Genomic DNA, 19,107 nt, shown 5'->3' on the forward strand with positions numbered 1-19,107 from the left:
GAGACAGGAAGTCTGTCCATCCAGACGGTTACTAATGCGATATAGACAGTATGTTTTAAGTTTAAAGATAAATCTATTTAAAAACTAAAAATTGAGTTATTGCACTTACGCAATAACTGGAGTCAGATTGAATCTGTGCACAAATTGGTCTTACAACTCAGAAAAAGAAACGCTGAGGAAAGTAGAATTCGTTAACCAGGCGACTTTCTGCAGGTATTCAAAAGCGTGGGTAACCATTTCAATGCTTTCAGTCGTCCGTACCTGCACGAGGAACAACGACATGCGCCGAACTTGTGTGATTTCGGAAGTGCTCCGAAAACACTTATATGCTCATCAATATTCAAACCCAATCCCAAAACCGTGTCGGACCCTATTTGAAATTCGTCTTGCCGCCCATCAGGATTTTTCAAATTTTTGCCAAACACATCGGAAATGCTTGACGTGCTTGTGTTCTCCGTCAGACTCTTCTAATGGGCCTGGCGTAATCTTTATGAATTTCTAAAGGGTGTAAGAAACACGTCGTTGCTTTTTGAGAGAACTGTTGGGTCTGTCCCCACCCTTTCCGTAAGTCGCAGCGTCCTTCAAAAACGTTTTAACGGGTCCGTAGGAGCGATGGCGTGAAACTTCAGGATATATTCCGTTAGGGAAGCCGCTCGGCCATATAGCATCGGGTTGCGTGGCGCGTTTTGGAAATTGAGGAGACGTGTTCCGTCCCCCTCCGTCATGGCGCTGTCCCAGCGAAAGGGAAACGAGCCGCGCACAAAAGAACCTATTGTGTACTGAAGGTCGCTCCAGTTTTAGCATTCCTCGTTTCCGCCCTTTCCCCCTAGCACTCTCTTTATTCGCGAAGTATTCTCCCACATGGAAGAGAGGGTGCGTGTGAAACATTTGATAAGGACGCTTTGCTGTTTGTTCGTGGAACGCCTGTTTTAAGTCAGTCGAAATACAGCCTTTGTCAGAAGCTGGTCGCCCTGTTTTTTCTCCGTTAAAGTGAGCAAAATAAATGCACAGCGAACGAAAGCTCAGTGTCGGCTTTCCGCCCCGTGCGTGGAACCCATCTTTTTGAGCAGCGGGGTGTGCGGATAGAAAATGTCTCTGAGTGCCCTGTTGCGACTCATCGTCCGTCCGGCTTCCGAATTCTACAACGAGAGAAAAAGACGCAGGAGACGACACCGTGACTGTGCTCAAGATTTCTAAACGGCGTCAGATGATTGTTGCGCCTTCCTCGATTCACCTAAAAATTCTGCTGGCAGTGTATGTGTGTGTTGGTGTGGTGCACTTTCTCGGTTTTTCTAGTTAAGCCACCGTACATCGAAGGACTTTACCCTGTGGTATTGTGAATACATTGAAATATGTTGTTTTGCGACAAAGAATTCAGTTCTCCCTATTTCTTCTGATCGCTTTCTTCACCATCTGCTTGTTCCCGTCTTTGAGCAAAGGTTGGTTGTTATCGTATTTTTGAATTCCAACATGCATGTAAAACTGAGACTGAAATAAATATTTAATAACGTTTTAAACTGCAATTTCGTCCAAGGTTCACAGTTACTTGGGCGCTTAAAAGGTTGACGGGCTAAGGGGGTCTAAAAGGCCAAAAAGTCTGGTGTGCTGAAGGGTCTGATGGGCTGAACGTGTTTGAAGGCCTGAAGTACGGCAGAGGTTTGATGAGCTGAAGGGGTTTGGAGCGCTGTGAGGGGCTTAAGTGTTATTTTGAAAAGGGGAGTTTCTAGTAAACGAGATATTGATTAGGGGCGATAAAAAACATTAAAGACCTGCATCTTAATGTTTAAATAGGCATGAATGTGTCTAAAGCCCAAAACACACCTAGAGGTGGGACGTAAATGGTAAAGATTATGTAGGACTTGGGAACTTTAAGCGATTGACTACATAAAAAGAGGCGGGGGTAAGGAGGAATTTAAATTCTCTATTTTAGTTATATTTTACATCCGGTAGTCGTGTAAAATTAGAACAATTGTACTAAAGCGAAGACTAAAAATCAATAAAAAATTAAGGTTGAACTCAAAACTGGCATATGTGCGCATCAGAGCAAGTCACGTGCGATACAAATGAGTATTTTAGAACTACTCACGAGTGTGTAGATTTATCTAAAAATAAACATTACATTTTTTTTTGTATTTCAGTAGTGAAATACATTTACGATGCATGGATTTCATAGGAATATTCTGCCAGGGTTAGCTGCCTTGTTACATTTGTTGGCAAGACTCCACTGTTGGGTTTTAAGGAGAAACTGCAAAGCTACATTTTTTGTGTGAGTGTCCCGAAACTTCAAATACGTACATACTCGTAACACCCTGTACAGGAGGGAAGCCAGATTATTGTTACATCGGGGAAAAAGTTACCATAATTGAAAAAAAGCAAAAAAAAATTTAGTTCGACTTAAAAAAAAATTAAAAAAACATTTGCAGCATTGGGCCAAAACTGTCTTTTTTTTTTAATAGATTGTGGACAGAATAAAGCGCTTCAGTGCGGACAAGTTCGTTGCGTTTTTTTTTTTTTTTGCTTTTTTTTTGTCCTCGCTATGGCTTTTCTTACGTTACGTCAAAACAATCGAATTAAAGCTTTGTTAGGTTGGAGGTGTTGAGTAACTGAATTTTCATTTTGCAATCGCTTGGTACGGTTTTCAAACTCTTGCAGTTCTTAGAATATTCAACTTCCTCTTCATATTTTCTCTGAACAAAGGACAAGAAAGTAATAAAAGGATGACGAAAATAATCCCTGGAGAAGGGGAACAAGAGGGACAAAGGACAAACATATTTCTCCAAACATAGCTAGGTGACTGGTGAGGGACCGAAAAAATCCGCCTGGTCCGGGTATCGAACCCGGGACCTCTCCATTACGGGTGGAGCGCCCTACCAACTAGGCTAACCATAACGGGTTAGACGTCAGTAGAGCAAACGGGTTTTATCAGCTGCCACCAGTCTAACACCAACAAGGGTGAAGCTTGCAAATTTAAGGATTAATTTTAATGCAATTAAAGAGCAAAGAGCGCTCCACCTGTAATGGAGAGGTCTCGGGTTCGATACCCGGACCAGGCGGATTTTTTTGGTCGCTGACCACTCGCCTAGCTGTGTTTGGAGATGTATGTTTGTCCTTTGTCCCTCTTGTTCCCCTTCTCCAGGGATTATTTTCGTCATTCTTGTCCAGCTCGCTTTCGTCTTTGCATTTAATTGCATTATAATAATAAAAGGAGCCTCGAACTATCGCATTATTTTTACTTTGCTGAGAATGATGCAAAGATATGCAACCAATTAATCTAAGGACTTCCTTTAAAAGTACCGAAGAGAGACAGTGGGATGTTTGCAAGTTTGCGTGAGCACGCAACTTTCTTGAGCCGGAAGAAGGTAAACCCTCGCTTGTGGTTCTTGCTTTCAATAAGTAAAGGAATTACTGCACTGTATGGGGTCCCTTTCCACAGACATTGACACAAACATGTTTCGGAGTAATTCAGAAGTAAGCTATTATTCGTGTGTCATTGAATGAGACCACTATGATAACAGGGGCCCTGCTGCGCATGAAAGGCATTTCATGCGATGTTTGAATCCTGCTAGTAAGTCATTTCAATATAGAGCGTTCTGCGCAGAAGGGAGGGGGAGGTGAGTTTAGACATCAACTGTAATTTCCACTAACCTCGTAGAAAAGACGTCGTATTTAAAAAAAAAAAAAGAAAACTCACGATGTAGAGTGTTATGCGTTTCAAAATAATACCCTTTTCATTTACGGACGAAGTTGCTGAAAATGTATTGCAATATACTAAGTCGATAATAAAAAAAAAAATGTTAGATAAAACATTAACACTGATGTGTTGCTTGAAGTAAAAAAACACGTTTTCAATGTGTTAATAGTCTTGAGAGTAAAGAGTTCGAGGTTCAAACTCAAGTACCCTGTGTTGGAGAGACGTCTTTACACTCTGAAATTGTGTACGAAGTAATATCGCTCATAATTCAAAAAAAAAAAAAAAGACACAGTGCTTGCGGTAGTTAAAACTAAAAACATAATGCAAACACTATAGGAGAAGCGTGCTTAAAGTCGGACATATATTTTGACGGAAGGAGGAGCACTTTGCTATAGAAACATGATAACTTTAACAAGGTGTCCATTTCCTTGTCATAATTGCCTCTAGAGTCGGATCACATTTTCTTTCCGTATACTATTCTGTACGAAATTCCACCACTTATCCTGGCCACGACCGACAGGAATGAGCTGGGAAGTGAAATGACTCTCACCAAAGACCACGACTTCTTTGAGTCACTGTTGCGTAATTCTTAACGACTCGCCGCTCGTAACGTGTCTATCCCTCGGTTAACAACTCACTTTGTTGCTTTTTACGTGGGTAACTGTAACTATTTCTTGTGGACTTGAATCATGTTCGTATTGGTGTCAATCAATTGTTAATTGTTTAGTTTTTACACGAGAGGTAACTAAAGAAATGAGAAGGGATAATAAATAAATATCTTGCTGATCGACGTTGGAGCGTACTCGAAATCTGTCTCTCGAGCTTTCATGCACACACAAAGGAGCAAAATATCGACCAACATGAACAACCAACTCGCCCAATTCGAGGTTCTAACAAATATCTCGCAACAATATCCAAAGGCCTTGCGCCAAGTCCTGCTTTCTATTCTTTACCCTGCAACAAGTACGAAAAGAGCGAGAGGGTAGAGCAGTTGCTCGTCTCTCCTTGCGAGGCCGACTTCGCGTCTGTCGTCTCCTACAGATGCTTATACATTCCGTCCCCGGTTTCGTTTCGACTTAGAGGGCGACGCTGCACGCTTCACAAGAGGTTTAGTTCCATGTTCAATTCCCGACGACAAAGGTGCAGACATCCTGAATCAAAGCGGGAAGATGGGAAACGCACATTCGGCACAGCGTTTGCATTAAGCCTTCAAAATAGTTTATACAAAGCCCGTTCTAAGCTCTGCCATTCTTGGGAAGAAATTAGATTTTTATGCTAATGCGACTTTGAGCTCCTACCTCTCGAAATCGCATGGGAGATATCCGTAAATTCGTGGGTAGGTTTAGTCCTTTAAAATGTTTCAGATCCTTCCAACGACGTATTTGCAACTTCAACGGCTGCATTCAGTCCCTTCCCTCTGTTTTACATTTCGGATTGCAGGCCGCACTAGCTTTTGCTACACACTTTAGAGAGCCGAGATAGAAGAGGGGGGCCCGTCTCAAAACATGGGGAGATTTGCAAATTAATGGCAGACGCCTCTTTCGGAGATGGGTGGCAACTGCAGAGGCGCTGCGCTTTCGCGTGGCGAAGGGGAAAGCAGGCGGAAAGGCGCAGACGTTGCAGACAATCAGCAATTTCGGAACGTCCTCGTAGCGGTCATTGCAGACGCTGCCCATAAATCACGCAGCCCCAATCGAGTGCCGTTGAATATCTCTGTAATACAGTGTGTGTCTTTGTGTGTGTGATTGATATTGCGTTTTTAACCTTAGAACTGTAATACAGGCTCTCCGCATACTTTGCTCGGAAGTAGCGGCGGTAGCTCCCCGCTTCTCTCCTTCACCTCCGCTCCGGTGGGTGTCGTTGCTTATTTTGGAATTGCGAAAAGGTAGCTGAAATTAAATGCGAATGTTCGCCTCCAATTTGTCGGTGATCGCGGTGTCGTCTTTATAAATCCATGTACGGTAATGCGCTTAGGTTCACCTAAGAATATCGAATGATAGTGCGACCAGGCTATGCGCAGCGTCCACATCAATATGTACGCAATACACAGCAGCACTACACTGTTAGCATATGGACGTGGCATCGGCGTTTTACCGCATTTACAAACGTGACATCCCCTTCCTATTCGCAACCCGTGTTATGTGGAGCGCAAGTTCGTCTGCTTCCTTTGCAGGGGTTGCGGGGACGTCAGAACGCCGAGCTCTGATTGGTTCAGAACAAAGGATAGCGGGTAGACCTCAAAGAAAGCCGCCCTGAGGTCTATCCACTATCCATCTATTAGGGCCAATCGGGGGTTGGCATTTTCACGCCACCACAACCCATGCAAAAGAAGCAGACGACCTTGTGCTCCGCATAGGAGTTACCCGGAAAAAAACTAACGAAATACGTTACTCGCATACTTGTGCCCGTTACTTCATAAATGTAATGGATTACAATTACACACTACCGAGCCCCAAATATACTGGATTACCGTTACAAATAACTTGCGCTGAAAAGTAACGGATTACTTTCCTCGTTACGTTACAAATTACGTTCACGTTACTTTTCCAGTACGCTTGTAAAGAAAAACTGTACAAACAATTTTGATGTTTTAAAAAATGTTCTGCAACACTACTTTCCGTTTCTCATACACCCGAGTTACGGTAGTCCTTGTAAACAATAATTCTTTTACTTGAGAGGAAGATTGTAGGTGCAAGGTTTGCCTGTAAGCTGACAAGGCAGCGAAAGCTGCAACCACAACCGCAACCCCGCTAGCTTACAGTGACCGGAAACGATCCCTGGAATTATGCAGACAGAACTAGCGGTGCGCATGCTCAGTAGCATCATCTACCTCCGCTAGGAGCTGCGGAGGAAAGGAACCGATCTACGAAAGCTTCCATTGAAAGGGGGCTTTTCAAGTGGTGTTTAAGTCACAAACAATTAAACACCAAGAGGTTTCTCAGAAGAAAAGTCTGAGGGAAGGCGTTAGAAAGAAGCTAAGTCTACTCGACATTGTCTTCTCGGTCTTTGTTTTTCATATAGTATTTTCACGTTTTCTAGTAATTGTGGTGAGCGGTGAGACGAAAATTTTTTTTTGTTTGTTATTCTTCTCTTTACGATGGTTTCTATTTAAATTTGTTGAACTTGATCTCTATGCCTCTTAATCACCCGCTGATAATGCACCAGTTTCTGTGTTATGCTCATATTAAAAAAGTAATAAGTAATAAAGTTATCTGTTACCAATATTTTGAAACCAAAGTAACGTGGCCATTACAAAATTACTCGAAAAAGTAACGGATTACAAGTTTACATTTAATGGATTACTTTTCAAGTCTGGTTACTCGTTACTTTCAAAATAAAGGAACGCGTTACCGACATACGTTACCTCAAAATAAAAGAAACGCGTTACCGATACAGTTAATAAATTGAAATGACCGTTACTTTTGTGTTATGTTTTATTTATAAATTAACAATAACGGCAGAGCTTTTTTTTTTTTTTGCGACAGCGTTTTTTGACGTAGGGACAAAGGGTGTTGACGTTGTGTTTTTTTTTTTTCTACTAAAGTGGGACTTTTTCCGTGAAGAAGGGACAGGCAAAATGTTGAAGGTATGCGGAAAGAGTACAATATCCACTTGACGTCTAGGCGCCAATACTTCGTTTTAGCATGAGTCTAGATGCCGCTGACGCTTTGTGCTAAAGGGACCAATCGAACAACGTCAAAAGCGCAAGTCACTGGAACTTTTCTATTTATAGTTAGTTCAGCGATGAAAGAACACGTGCGGAAACATGGGGAACACCATGATGGTGCCCTTCTGACGCTGTCTCATTTGGTCCCATCAACTTGTAGCGTCGTCTGCATCTGTGACGTAACGTAAAACGAAGTGTAGAAACACGAAAAAAGTTGTAGGTTTACTTTTTTTTGGTCTTCGGTAGAACAAGTAATAAGTAACGTAACTACGTTACCCGCTACTCGAAAAAAGTAGCGTAAGTACGTTATGAAAAACTATTCTGGGAATGCATCGAATTGGTTATCCCGTTACCGAAAAAGTAACGCGTTACCGGTAACGCAGTTACTTACGTTAGCGAACGCACAAGTTCGACGAGCGCCGTGATGATTTATTTTAGGCGCTGCTTGATTTACTCGATCAGATCGTAATAGCGGTTACTGTTTCTTTGCTGAGGGCAAGGATATACTAATCGATCCACCGGTACCTTGTCCTTGGCATACGTCAGTGGACTACGACACTCAGAACAGACACCAGAGAAACAGGCCTCGATCATAGAGGAATACGAAGATGCTGATCCTCGATAGTAAACAACCAACTATGAAGAAAACGAAGGTACCGCACCTGGGTTGAAAACTAACCGCCGTAAAAACCAAAGATACTGCAGTTCATTTACCTGCTGAAAAAAAGAAAGAAGCTGCTTCTTTTTTTAAATAGCCACCCTGAAGAAGGTGACGAGCCGGCACCGAGGCGGGCTCGTCACCAAGAGCTGTCCTCACCAGAACATCAAAGCTGCTCATGAAACAACATAATTAAAGAAACCATTACGTAAAATCACGTTTTAGATATAATTTGACCTTGCGTTCGTAAACTTATCCTCTTGATGATTTTTTTCTTTTCCCCTGCATACTCTTTTTTGTGGTATTGACCCTTTCCTTTTTATTATTGTCCCCCATACTACAGGGCTTCCCAAAGTTATTTAAATAACTTAATATAGCTGGATTATTTCAGCATACTGTATTTTTAAACGTATTTCCCCTCCTTGTTAAGTTCGCCAGAATATGGTTTGTGGTATGTTCTAGATATTGATTCTTGCGAACGAAAAGAAAACAATCGATTTATTTGGCGTTTCACAACTTTGTTTTACGTCTACCTCTTTGATAGAGCACAATACGAGTGGAAATAGTTTCAGCCAAATTTAGGCTGCTGCCACTGACAGCCGCCTGCGGCAATTTCTGTTCTTTTATGCCCCGCAAAGGTAAACGAGCTCTGACAGAACCGCCTGTGCATTTGGGTGTCGTAAGGAGAACTCAGTAGAATAGCTCGCGCTTCAGGATATTGAGAAAAGGGAGAAAATCTTTTCATCGCCGTTAAGTCGACGAAACCGAGGGCGGCGTTACGGTTGAAACCAACTCTGGCTTATTCCTCCTTTTTTTATTTTGCTTTTGTTGCCCATGACTTGAAATTGCAAAAGACGGGCGGGTACAGTTAGCAAGCGTCAAAAGGAGACGACTTCTATTTCCGTTGGGTAGCAAAAACAAGAATATCGGGCAAATTACAAAAAAAGTATGTAAAAAAGTTGGCTGTAGGATCATTCGAGTCTACGGTATACATTTCACGCAAAGAACTTTCCAATGCAGTTTTTCGTTGTCACCTGACACTCACACGAAGAGATAAGATACACAAACATACACACACACACGCAGGCACGCACGCACGCACGCACGCACGCACACACGCGCACGCACGCACGCACGCACGCACCTATTGGCATATTATCAACGTAATTCAATTTTCTTCGATCCCGCATATCTCAAGAAGCCGCCGTACGCTACCAGTGGAATGATACTCACAGTCACTATACTTGTAGCTTTAGACTTTTTGTCTTCAAATAGCTTAAAAATAAAAAAAACGGGAGTCAGAAGCTCCTGATTACTCATTGTGAAGCAGTAGTTTTTGTTTGGTCTTCAAAGCACACACGATCTGTAGTTAGAACATTAAAACGAGCGTGCTGGTAAATATACGTACACAACCGGAAGGGATAAACAGAAATTCGGTTGTTTATGTAGTTATAAACTTATAATCCTGACTTTTTATCATATATATATAAAAAAAAAGAAACGCTTCCGATGATCTTGCCGGTGCACTGACATTAGTTTATGACTGCCTCATCATCATTTGTTGTATTACCAGCTTGATTTCTCTTACTTTTAAATGCTGCCTTTTCCAATTTCGACCCCATAGCGTACTAGGGAAAGGCCTAGCTTGCCACAAGCTCGGCAATCCCTGGGGCCCACCTTGTGCCTACTACAGTTTTACTCCGAGGCGTTAGTGAGTGCCAAGGTACTGTTTTCTGGTGCTGCTAGGACTTTTTGGTCGCTTTTTTTATAATTGAACAATTGCGAAAGTAAACTTAAGATGCCACACATCAGGGAGGGGCAGTATTTCAAATACAAGTATTTGAAATACGCATTTCAAATACTTTGTGTATTTTGCATTTGTATTTAATTACAAATTGGGTAAAGTGTTTTACGTGTGTATTTAAATAATAAAACGTGGGTATTTCAAATACAATTGTAATTAAATACAATTTTTTGGTCAAAAATACATCCCTCAAATTTATTGCCACGACTCATTTTGCTCATCCTAGGACGTGTCCAGAGCAGGAAGAAAACTAGGTTCTTCACTGAATGCAGTGTCTCTCAATCAAGCACAAGCGTTTAGTGACTTTGTGATTACGGTGCTAGTCCAGGGCAAGAATAGGGACGAAGTCGACGTTCACTGGCAGACTGGCTAAATAAGTGCCAGCGAGAACTTGTGATGCTTTCCAGCCTGATTTCCATCCATATTTTTGCCTGGAACATTCTAAATGCGCGGGTCATCCAGAATTTTGTAACTGGTGCGAGTTCCAACGATAAAAAATTCTCTGGCTAGTGCTACGCGTCTTGGTCGTCTCGGTTCTTTGAAAAAGCTGCTTGAAGCTCTGCACTTTTTTCACCTATCACGTCCAAGCTGATTACAATTTTTTGTGATTGTATTTCTATTACGTTATTAGAGCCTTGCACATTAACTCCCGAGTGTGCGATACAAAATTAAAATGAGATACCCAGAAACCCATTGCAGGTGCCCTGAAGTCGCTGACGCAAATTTTGAGGAATGTATTTGGAAAAGTATTTGGAGAAGACCAAATACATTTGGTTGTATTTGTATCTTGTATTTAAATGCTTTTTTGGAAATGTTATTAGATTTATAATTAAATACGTTTTTGACGAAGTATTTCGTATTTGTATTTCGATACATATTTGCATGTATTTTGCCCATCCCTGCAACACATGAACCAAATAACCAGCAGCGAAGCCTCAATCTGGCACACCGTTTGGAATAAAGGTCCAAAGTTTCCACATAAAAACCGAACAGCCAGATATGACGCAAAACCCTGCCGCTTTCTTGGTGCTTTAGGCCAAATGGATTGCAGACAACAGCCAAACTTCCAGCAGTGTAGCCAAACTATGGCCATTGTTTGGCTAATTGGAGCCAAGACGGGTCAAAGCATATCAAGTTAAGGTATGCCTTGTCGTCTTCGATCTTTTTAAGAACCTAAATTTCTAGAGAAGGTTAAATTTCGCTCGAAGGACCGTGGACCATGAAAACCTATTTTAATCGAAGGTTGATTAAGGCTAACTTAGGAAGCGATAGAATATGTGTATTTTGTGTTTTACCTGAAATAATCAATCCCCAACACTGAGACACTGGTGTACGACGTTTACGCAAGCATGATATCACCGTTTTTGTTTGTTACATTTTCCTTGCAGAGGATTTGTAAAATGGCAAATCATGACTTCTCCGTCTGGTTCGCATGCAAGCATACAACCCTGCACTTGTCGGTTTGAGCACTTTTTATTTGCAAACTATGTTGGAATCTCAACAGATTGGCCAAGATGTAAGAAACGTACTGATAGTTTACGTTTTATCTTAAGAAATCAATATAAACAAGCAAAAGAAAGACTAGATCAGCTTTAACTTTGCGCAAGGATGTGAGATAACGTTTAATTGTTTCACATATTTAACAAACCTTCTGCAGGAAAAAAAAATTCCAGATGAGACATTTCATACAACAACACACCAGCCGAAATAGCTACTTAATAAATTATATTCTTTATGAAGGCCCACATAGCAATGGTTCATATTTGTGTAAAACGAAACGCCAGTATTACATTTTGCTGCGATAGCAGTTAGCGGCACACTTCGCGGGTTTCGCGCCGTCGACCGCGCTCTATATCGACGCGGGCCATTTTCGGCCCTCCGCCAAAAGATTCCACATGACGTCACGCCGGAGTCGTCACGCCGCGCCTCATATCACCCGTTACCTGGCGTAAGCTGATACCATGACGTGGCATTTTATCATGTCACGTCACGTTGCACAGTAAAGCCACGCCACTTTATGACGTCAGGTGATACCATGAGTCTCGTGATGTTGTGATGTCACGTGACATGATGTCGTCTCGTCACGCCATGAAGGCAAACAGAAACAAACATGAAACTACGACTGATTGAAATAATAAAAACGAAGCTTTTTCGCTAAGTATGCCCAGAAAGGTTCTCGAGCAACAAGACTAAACAAGCTAGGTGGGTGTTAAACCGGCGAAACCACGGGCGTGATAAAATGGAAACTTGGGCGAGTGGGTGATTCATATTCTAAGGTTAACAGCGCAAGACCAATCACACACAGCGACACACAAAAGGGCAAACACACGCGATGACTTACAAGTCGTTTTGTTGTCTGTTACTTCTTTGTTCTCGTCAATGGGTTGACTCTCGCAATCTCAATGACCAGCGCAATAGCACGAATAGAGGAAACACTTCTAAATATGCTTCTAAATTCTTACCTCAATATTAGGGATAAAAATTTCAGCTCTTTTTGAGACAGTGTTAAGGACAGACTATTAACAAACTTGTCAGCGAGAAGCACTATTTTTTGAGCCTCCATTATCTTTCTGGCCAGCGGGTCCTGACTTCTTCCTATTACAGAACATTGTTTCAAAATTCGGAACGCATCCACAATTTTTATAGTGTATGCCCAGGTGTCCCGAAACGACTTTGTAGGCGTTGTAAAAATTCTTTCTTAAACCATCGTTTCAACACCTGCCGGTTTGTCCTATATATGAGAATGTAATAGAAGAAACTACCCCCTCGATTCAAGTAACAAAGCTCTTCAGGTGGACTTTTGCACAACCAGCTTGGCGGTGTGCTGACTTTTTTTCTTAATTTTACCCTAACAATTGCGCTGAGGATTCAGAAGCATATTTAGAAGTGTTTCCTGTATTCGTGCTATTGTGCTGGTCATGGAGATTAGGAAAGTCAACCCAATGACGAGAACAAAAAAGTAACATAATACAAAACGAGTTCTAAGTCAGGGCGTGTGTTTCTCCTTTTCTGTGTCTCTGTGCATGATTGGCCTTGCGCTTTTAACCTTAAAACACGGGCGTGAAATTGGATCGAGCTACACGCTTGAAACCTGAGTGCACTATTTTGTAAGTGTTCTTCAGCGACCACAAGGCTGTGTTAGTTTGTGTCCACTAACATCGCGTAAGACGTTCAGGCAGCCACAGCAACGTCAGGGAACGCTTCATGCATACACGTGCAACTTCGTCGTTCCCAGGATTTCAAACATGGATGCGTCATTTTTGAAGTGTTCCTCAATTTCCACAAGTCATTACGAGTTTGTGCCTACTAACATTTTTAACAGCTTCACGAAATGCTCGCTAGTTAATGCACCGTCATTGGTTCCAAAACACTATGGAATTTTCGTCCGGTCTGTTACACGGTTTAGTAGGAACCGCCCATGCAGACGCTACGGTGCGCGCTTGCAACTTTACCGCTCATTCCGTCCATCTGCTCCGAAATGACACCTTAGCGGCTCTTACGTCCCACCTCAGGCGTCGCAGTGTTTCACATTCCGGGCTGCTTAAGTGTTTAAAATTTTTATATTATTGAGATGCAATGTGCTTCCTTCAATATCTGAGTTTAGCCTACAATGCACGGATGGCGAATAAAACTTGTGGAGACAAGAAAACGAACAGCAGTCCTTGCGGTGTTCAAGCTCCGACCACCGCGCGTGCCCGCTCGCACCCCGGTTGTCTGCCCTCTTTATTCTCGTCTTTTTCCGTTCCCCAAACATTCCTTCCCCCTTCGGGGAAGGGGAGCGCTTGGTTTTGATATCAGCGATGGCCGCCTGCAGGAAGCGGTCGCCCTCATTGAAGAGGAAGTGGTCCTCGATCAGCTGCTGCTGCGTCTTTTTGTCTATGCCGGTCAGTGGGTTGTAGGTGGCCTTCGGCTCGCCCTCCAGCATGCGCAGAGTCGAGCTCACTTTCTCCTCCATCTCGCGGTATTGGGCCCCCGTCAGGCACGGGTTGAAAGGGTAGCCCTGCAACGAGCGTCCGCAGCGCACCCCGGTGGAAATGGCGAACTGGTCGTCGGGGTCCACGTTCACCAAGCTGCTGAGGTCTTCGAAGTCCGTGAGCGGGGGCTTGTCGGTCGCCTTGAAGCCGCCGTGGTAGTCCTCGATCACCGGGTTGAACAGGCAGGCGAGTAGCGTGTACGACTCGGCATCCGGGGCGCACATGCCGACTTCGCTGTCGAAATGCTCCACGCCGGACTGTATGATGTTGACCAAGGTGGCTCCCATGGCGGTCTTGCGTGTCTTGAGCTTTTCGAAGATGTCCGGAGGACCGTACGATGGTAGTGGGACTCCGAACGGTATCTGACGTGGGGTGCAAAGAATCTTTGAAAGGGTGCGAATGGGTGAGCTTGGGGCGGCGCGACGGCTGGCGGGAAGGACGGTGGAAGCAGATTCTGGCTTTTGGCGCTCTGAGCTTCGAGTGAAAAGTGTGGACTCTCGACGCGTGCGCTAGAACGAGAGACGTTCACTGTGGTCGTGGTGTTAACGTCCACTCGGATGCCCGATCCACTCATCGCTACGGCGTTGGCAGAGAAGTGCTTGGCTGCTCGAGAAGGGCTCTGCCGGCCGCTCCTCTTCCTGCGGCTCTGTAGCGACTGTGCCTGTCCGCTGGGATATGCACTCCCGGCGTCCTCGGAATCGTATGGTCTGAGCACGTCCGGTGTCCTATACCGCGTTCGGGGCCGTTGGCTTGCTGAATAAGGCAGGAGGGAGGGGGCAAAGAGGCGGATTAAAGCTCGTCAAGCATGACATCTTCGTGTGCGTGTGCTGCCTGTTAAGGCGCCCTAAGCCTCTTCGGGGCACAATCTCGACATGACGATAAGCGCCGCCTCGACGTCGGCGGATGTTAGCGGCCAAGTTGCTGCCGATGCATTGTTCTCTAGTCGTTGGCGGCGCTCGGTGTCGAGGGCCGCGTGTAGATGACTCTCCCCGCTATCACGGGCACCTGGCACAGTGCGCATAACCCGGCACGCTCATCGTCGGCGTAGGTCAACGGTGTGTCCTCTGCGCACCACTCATTCAGGGTGCGTCCCTGGAATGGGGCTGGGACGTCGGCCGGCGCCAGTGTTTGTGGGACTTGTGGCTCTTGGTCCGAGCGCAGGCGGCAAGCGAACCCCACGAGGCTGTGATGCTCCATGATGCACCACGTCGCAGCTTCATGGCTTCGGGGGCGTCGCCGTGGGTGCTGAGGAGGCGGCCGATGGCCCAGACTGCGGCTGCCGGGGGAGCGCGACCGATGGTAAGAGGACCGCCGCGGGGGTGAGGGGAGTGACCATGATCATGGTCGGTCTGGCGGCATGGCTGCAGATAGTCGAGGTCAAGAGGAGGCACAATTAGACTAGATGGAGACGACGTTATTGAACTCTCAACACTTTTCGCCACGTTCAATAAAATGTTTCAAATGATCGATGTTAACAGGTCCAACGCGTGCGCCGATTATGGGGCACCGTATTCGATATGCGAGGCGCGTAATTCGCGTTTCGACCACGAATGGCCCGTCCCTTCGTTTGGCGAGTGAAGCGGAAAATCCTTGGCTGGCGTTACTGAGTTGGTGAGTGCGTCGGAGAACTAGATCTCCAACAGAAAATTCGACATTTCTCCGGCCTTTATTATATTGAATTCGTTGTCGTGATTGGGCTAGTTTGATATTCCCTCGGTCCATTTCACTGTATTTCGAATATTATCGCAGATTCTTTGCGCAAACCTTATGTATGATTGGCGCGGACGAGCATCTGGCGCAAGCTCTATATTGTTTTCCATGGGTACTCTGAGCTCCCGACCAAAATTCAATCGTACCGGTGTGAATCCCGTGGTTCAGTTTTCTGTGGTACGGGCAGCAAAGGCCATCTCTGGGATATAAGAGTCTCAGTTGCGGTTTTCGTTAGAGTCCAAAATTAGCATTGCCCGGAGGTTGCGATTTACTCTTTCAGCGATATTGGCCTGGGGCTGATAAGGGGAAGTAAAATTATGTTGGAAACCGAGAATCTCACAACAATTTGGAAATACAGTGCTGGCGTAGTAGGTGGCCTAGTCTGTTAAAAGGACAATAGGATACCCAAACCGGGAAAATAGTTTCTCGAAGTTTGTCCCATATCATCTTGGACGTAAGTTGACGCAGGGGATGAAGGTCGACCCACTTGGAGAAGTGTTAAGTGACCGCAAGGAGGTACCTGCTGCCTTCTGGGCTGCGTGGAAATGGGACCGTGATATCACGCGCAACAATTTCCCAAGGACGATGACTCTGAACCTACTGCATATAACCCAGGGGCTTCCAGCCTCGGGGTTTTGCTGTCCGGCATTGAGGGCAGCTGCGGGTATAACGCAAGACAACAAGGTTCATTCGAGGCAAGGGTGCAATTCGGCAGAGCTTTTGGTGTTTTTTCCCCATCACTGTGACCTGCCAGGACACTTTCATGAAAGTAACTTATAAAAGTACGTCGTAATAATTTCGACACGACTACACGGAATGGCGACGTGGTAGGGTCACCCTCACCTGCTTGAGGTCTGCATCGAAGTAAAACGCCATCGTTACTCTGGACGTAGGTGTCTGTGGATGCATCAGTCATGTCCTGTCCCCTTGAACTGAGTTGATTTAACCGCGTAAATATCTGCTGGCACAGATCGTCTGCTCGCTGGGCTCTTAGCAGCTGTTCCCGGGTCACGACTACACCCCAGGAAAGTTCCTCGTTAGTAACAGCGACCAACTCCGTCGCTTCTTCCTTTTCCTGGGGTGGAAGGGGGGCACGAGACGAGGCGTCCGCCGCAATGTTGGATTTGCCAGGCCGACACTCAATGGAGAAATTGTATCCCTGTAAGGTGAAAGCCCGTCGACCTAGACGTCCTGCTGGGTTTTTAAGATTTTTCAGCCAGGTCAACGCTTGGTGGTCCGTCTGAATTGTAAAGGTGGCTCCGTCAAGGTACATATCGCACTTCTTTAGGGAAATATTATTGCTAGGTACTCCTTTTCGGTGGCGGTATGGTTACGCTCCGCTGCCGACAGTATGTGGCTCGCAAATGCAACGGGTCATAAGGCCCCATTATGTTCCTGTAGAAGCACTACTCCTAGTCCGTGCTCGCTGCCGTCGGTTTGTAGCACAAATGTGGCATTCAGATCGGGAAGTCTGAGGGACGCTGTATCGGCAATGGCGACTGCCAGCGTTCTAAAGGCTTACTCGTGAGCGGCAGTTCAATTCCATGGGACATCCCGGCCCAGCAGCTCATGAAGAGGTCGTGCCAAATCGGCACAGTTCGATATAAATTAGCGCTAGAATCCCACCATGCTAAAATATCACTGTAGACTCTTTTTGTCCTGAGGAGTGAGAAATTTTATCATTGCTTTCAACTTCTCCTCCTGTGGATGGAAGAATCCATAATACCTGCCAAGTTTTACGATTTTATCGTAAAGTGTCCGCTTTCCAGCGCTTTCTTACGGTCATCTTATTAACAACAATATTTTTACGATTTTCCGCACCCCGAGTAAAAAAAATTTTTTTTTTCTCGCCTGTTTACAAGTTGGGGTTGGCAACACTGATACATTCACTTGTATGCCAGGACGCGGAAGCTATACCGCTCCTCGTTGTGAGGCAATTGTCATTGAGGTCAGTGTTCTAAGGGGTTGTATAGCCGCTAACATCCATCCATCCATCTTAATCCAATGCTGTTTAAGAAATCCCCTTTGTTGTGGCGACGTGGATTGTGGCGAAAGTTGTGCTTTGTGTTACTGGAACTTTTACTCATGATCCGTTGAAACCATCTTTGGTACAAGATGTCGGGAAAAAATACTTGCAAGTGTTTATTCCCAGCTATTCAACCAACTTTCCATTTATAAAGACGTCGCGTGAGGGCGAAAGCTACGGATCTGGTAGTCTGTGTCCCCGAGATGTCAACATTTCGCACGCTGGTCTCTGTCATTTGAATACAAAAAAGCACAAGGACTCTGCAAAATTAGTTGAAACCTAGGAGAAGCTTCGAGGGTACTTTAGTCGATCAACGGATTACAACACTCCCCGGGCAGAATGCCTTTTTACGGCATTTTTGATCAAGCACAACATGCCGTTCACAGTGGTTGTTGTGGAGACGTTAAACAGCAAGAACTTTGCTCTTTGACGTCTTCGTTAAACCAGGCACAGGCGAAAGAGTTTTCAGCAAAGTGAAGAAGGCACAAACGCAGTTTCGCTCCTCTATGTCAAAAAAAGACCCTTGAACACTTGTTAGTTGTGAGGTGCAGCCAGTCCGGAAAGTGCCATGAACAAATGTTCAACAACAACTTCCTAAGAAAAGCAAAAGCTGCAACTTCCTCAGTGTTGGCCCAACCTTCAACTTCTAAAGAAAAAGACATTTTGTGCAATGTATTATGTGTTCGTGCCCTAGTTGAGGAATGTTTCTTACCTAAACCAAGTTCTTGGAGAATAAAACAGTTTTTGTATTTCTTCACACGATTGTAGTGTTTTCGACATCCCCTGTAGTATGTTCAGCATTGTAGGGTTGACAGCTCTGCATGCTCCACCACGAATCCAAGAAGCTTTACCCTACTTGAAGCCAGATGTACTTTTTTTGGGTTAATTGTCAGTCCTGCATCATTCATCCGCTGCAGAACAACCTGAAAATGGGTAATGTGGTCGTCCAAGGTCTTTGAAAACGCCGCTACGTCGTCCATGCAAGCCATTGCACAGTTAAATTTATTATCCCTCAAGACGGTGTCCCTGACCCTCTGGAAACTTGCGGGAGAATTAGACAGGCCAAAAGGAAGTCGATCGAATTCAAATAGGCCCCTACGGCAAATGAAGGCCATTTAGGAGGGTCAGCCTTCGCGACAGGAATCTGGAAAAACCCTCTACTACAGTCGAAGAGTGGTGAAAATACTTGCCGATCCCAGTGCATACATTACGTACGAGATCGATGGGAAAAGGTATTCATCCCTTCTCGTTACGGCGTTAAGAGGTCGAGAGTCCACGCATAAACGCGCTGTTCCATCTTTCTTGGGCGCCAGGACAATAGGAAAGGCCCACGGACAGTTTGAGGGGCGTACCGTTTTGGTATTGATCATTTATTCTAACGCGCGGTCAAGCAGCTCTCTTTTATGAACACTCAAGGGGCGCGCATTGAATCGAATTGGTCGGGCATCCCCGGTATTGATTTGATGTTCTAGTATATTAGTCTTCCCGGGAATCTCAGTGAACATGTAAGAAAGCAGCTTCAGCACTTTCGCAAGACGTTCGCGCTGAATATCTGTCCCAGAGAATGAACTGAAGGC

The 19,107-nt window shown here is 44.8% G+C and overlaps 1 protein-coding gene, 1 non-coding gene and 1 pseudogene across 2 annotated transcripts in view; all 3 read right to left on the bottom strand.

The window, feature by feature from the left end:
- Positions 1–14,368, bottom strand: part of LOC120840161 (arginine kinase-like) — a 61,191-nt gene extending 46,823 nt beyond the window's left edge. The window contains exons 1-2 of the mRNA XM_040210553.1: positions 14,324–14,368; positions 13,526–14,156 (exon numbers count right to left, since the gene is read on the bottom strand). Coding sequence (XP_040066487.1) covers positions 13,526–14,156; positions 14,324–14,368 — 676 coding nt within the window. The remainder of the gene's footprint in view (positions 1–13,525; positions 14,157–14,323) is intronic.
- On the bottom strand, positions 2,817–2,890 carry Trnat-cgu. The gene has a single exon. It is a non-coding gene; the product is annotated as a tRNA-Thr (tRNA).
- A 215-nt stretch (positions 14,369–14,583) lies between the features above and the next one.
- Positions 14,584–17,607, bottom strand: LOC115309438 (annotated as a pseudogene).
- Between the last annotated feature and the right edge of the window lie 1,500 nt (positions 17,608–19,107).

The sequence above is a fragment of the Ixodes scapularis genome, unplaced genomic scaffold (genome assembly GCF_016920785.2).
Source record: "Ixodes scapularis isolate PalLabHiFi unplaced genomic scaffold, ASM1692078v2 PGA_scaffold39__5_contigs__length_11793443, whole genome shotgun sequence".
Taxonomy (NCBI): Eukaryota; Metazoa; Arthropoda; class Arachnida; order Ixodida; family Ixodidae; genus Ixodes; species Ixodes scapularis.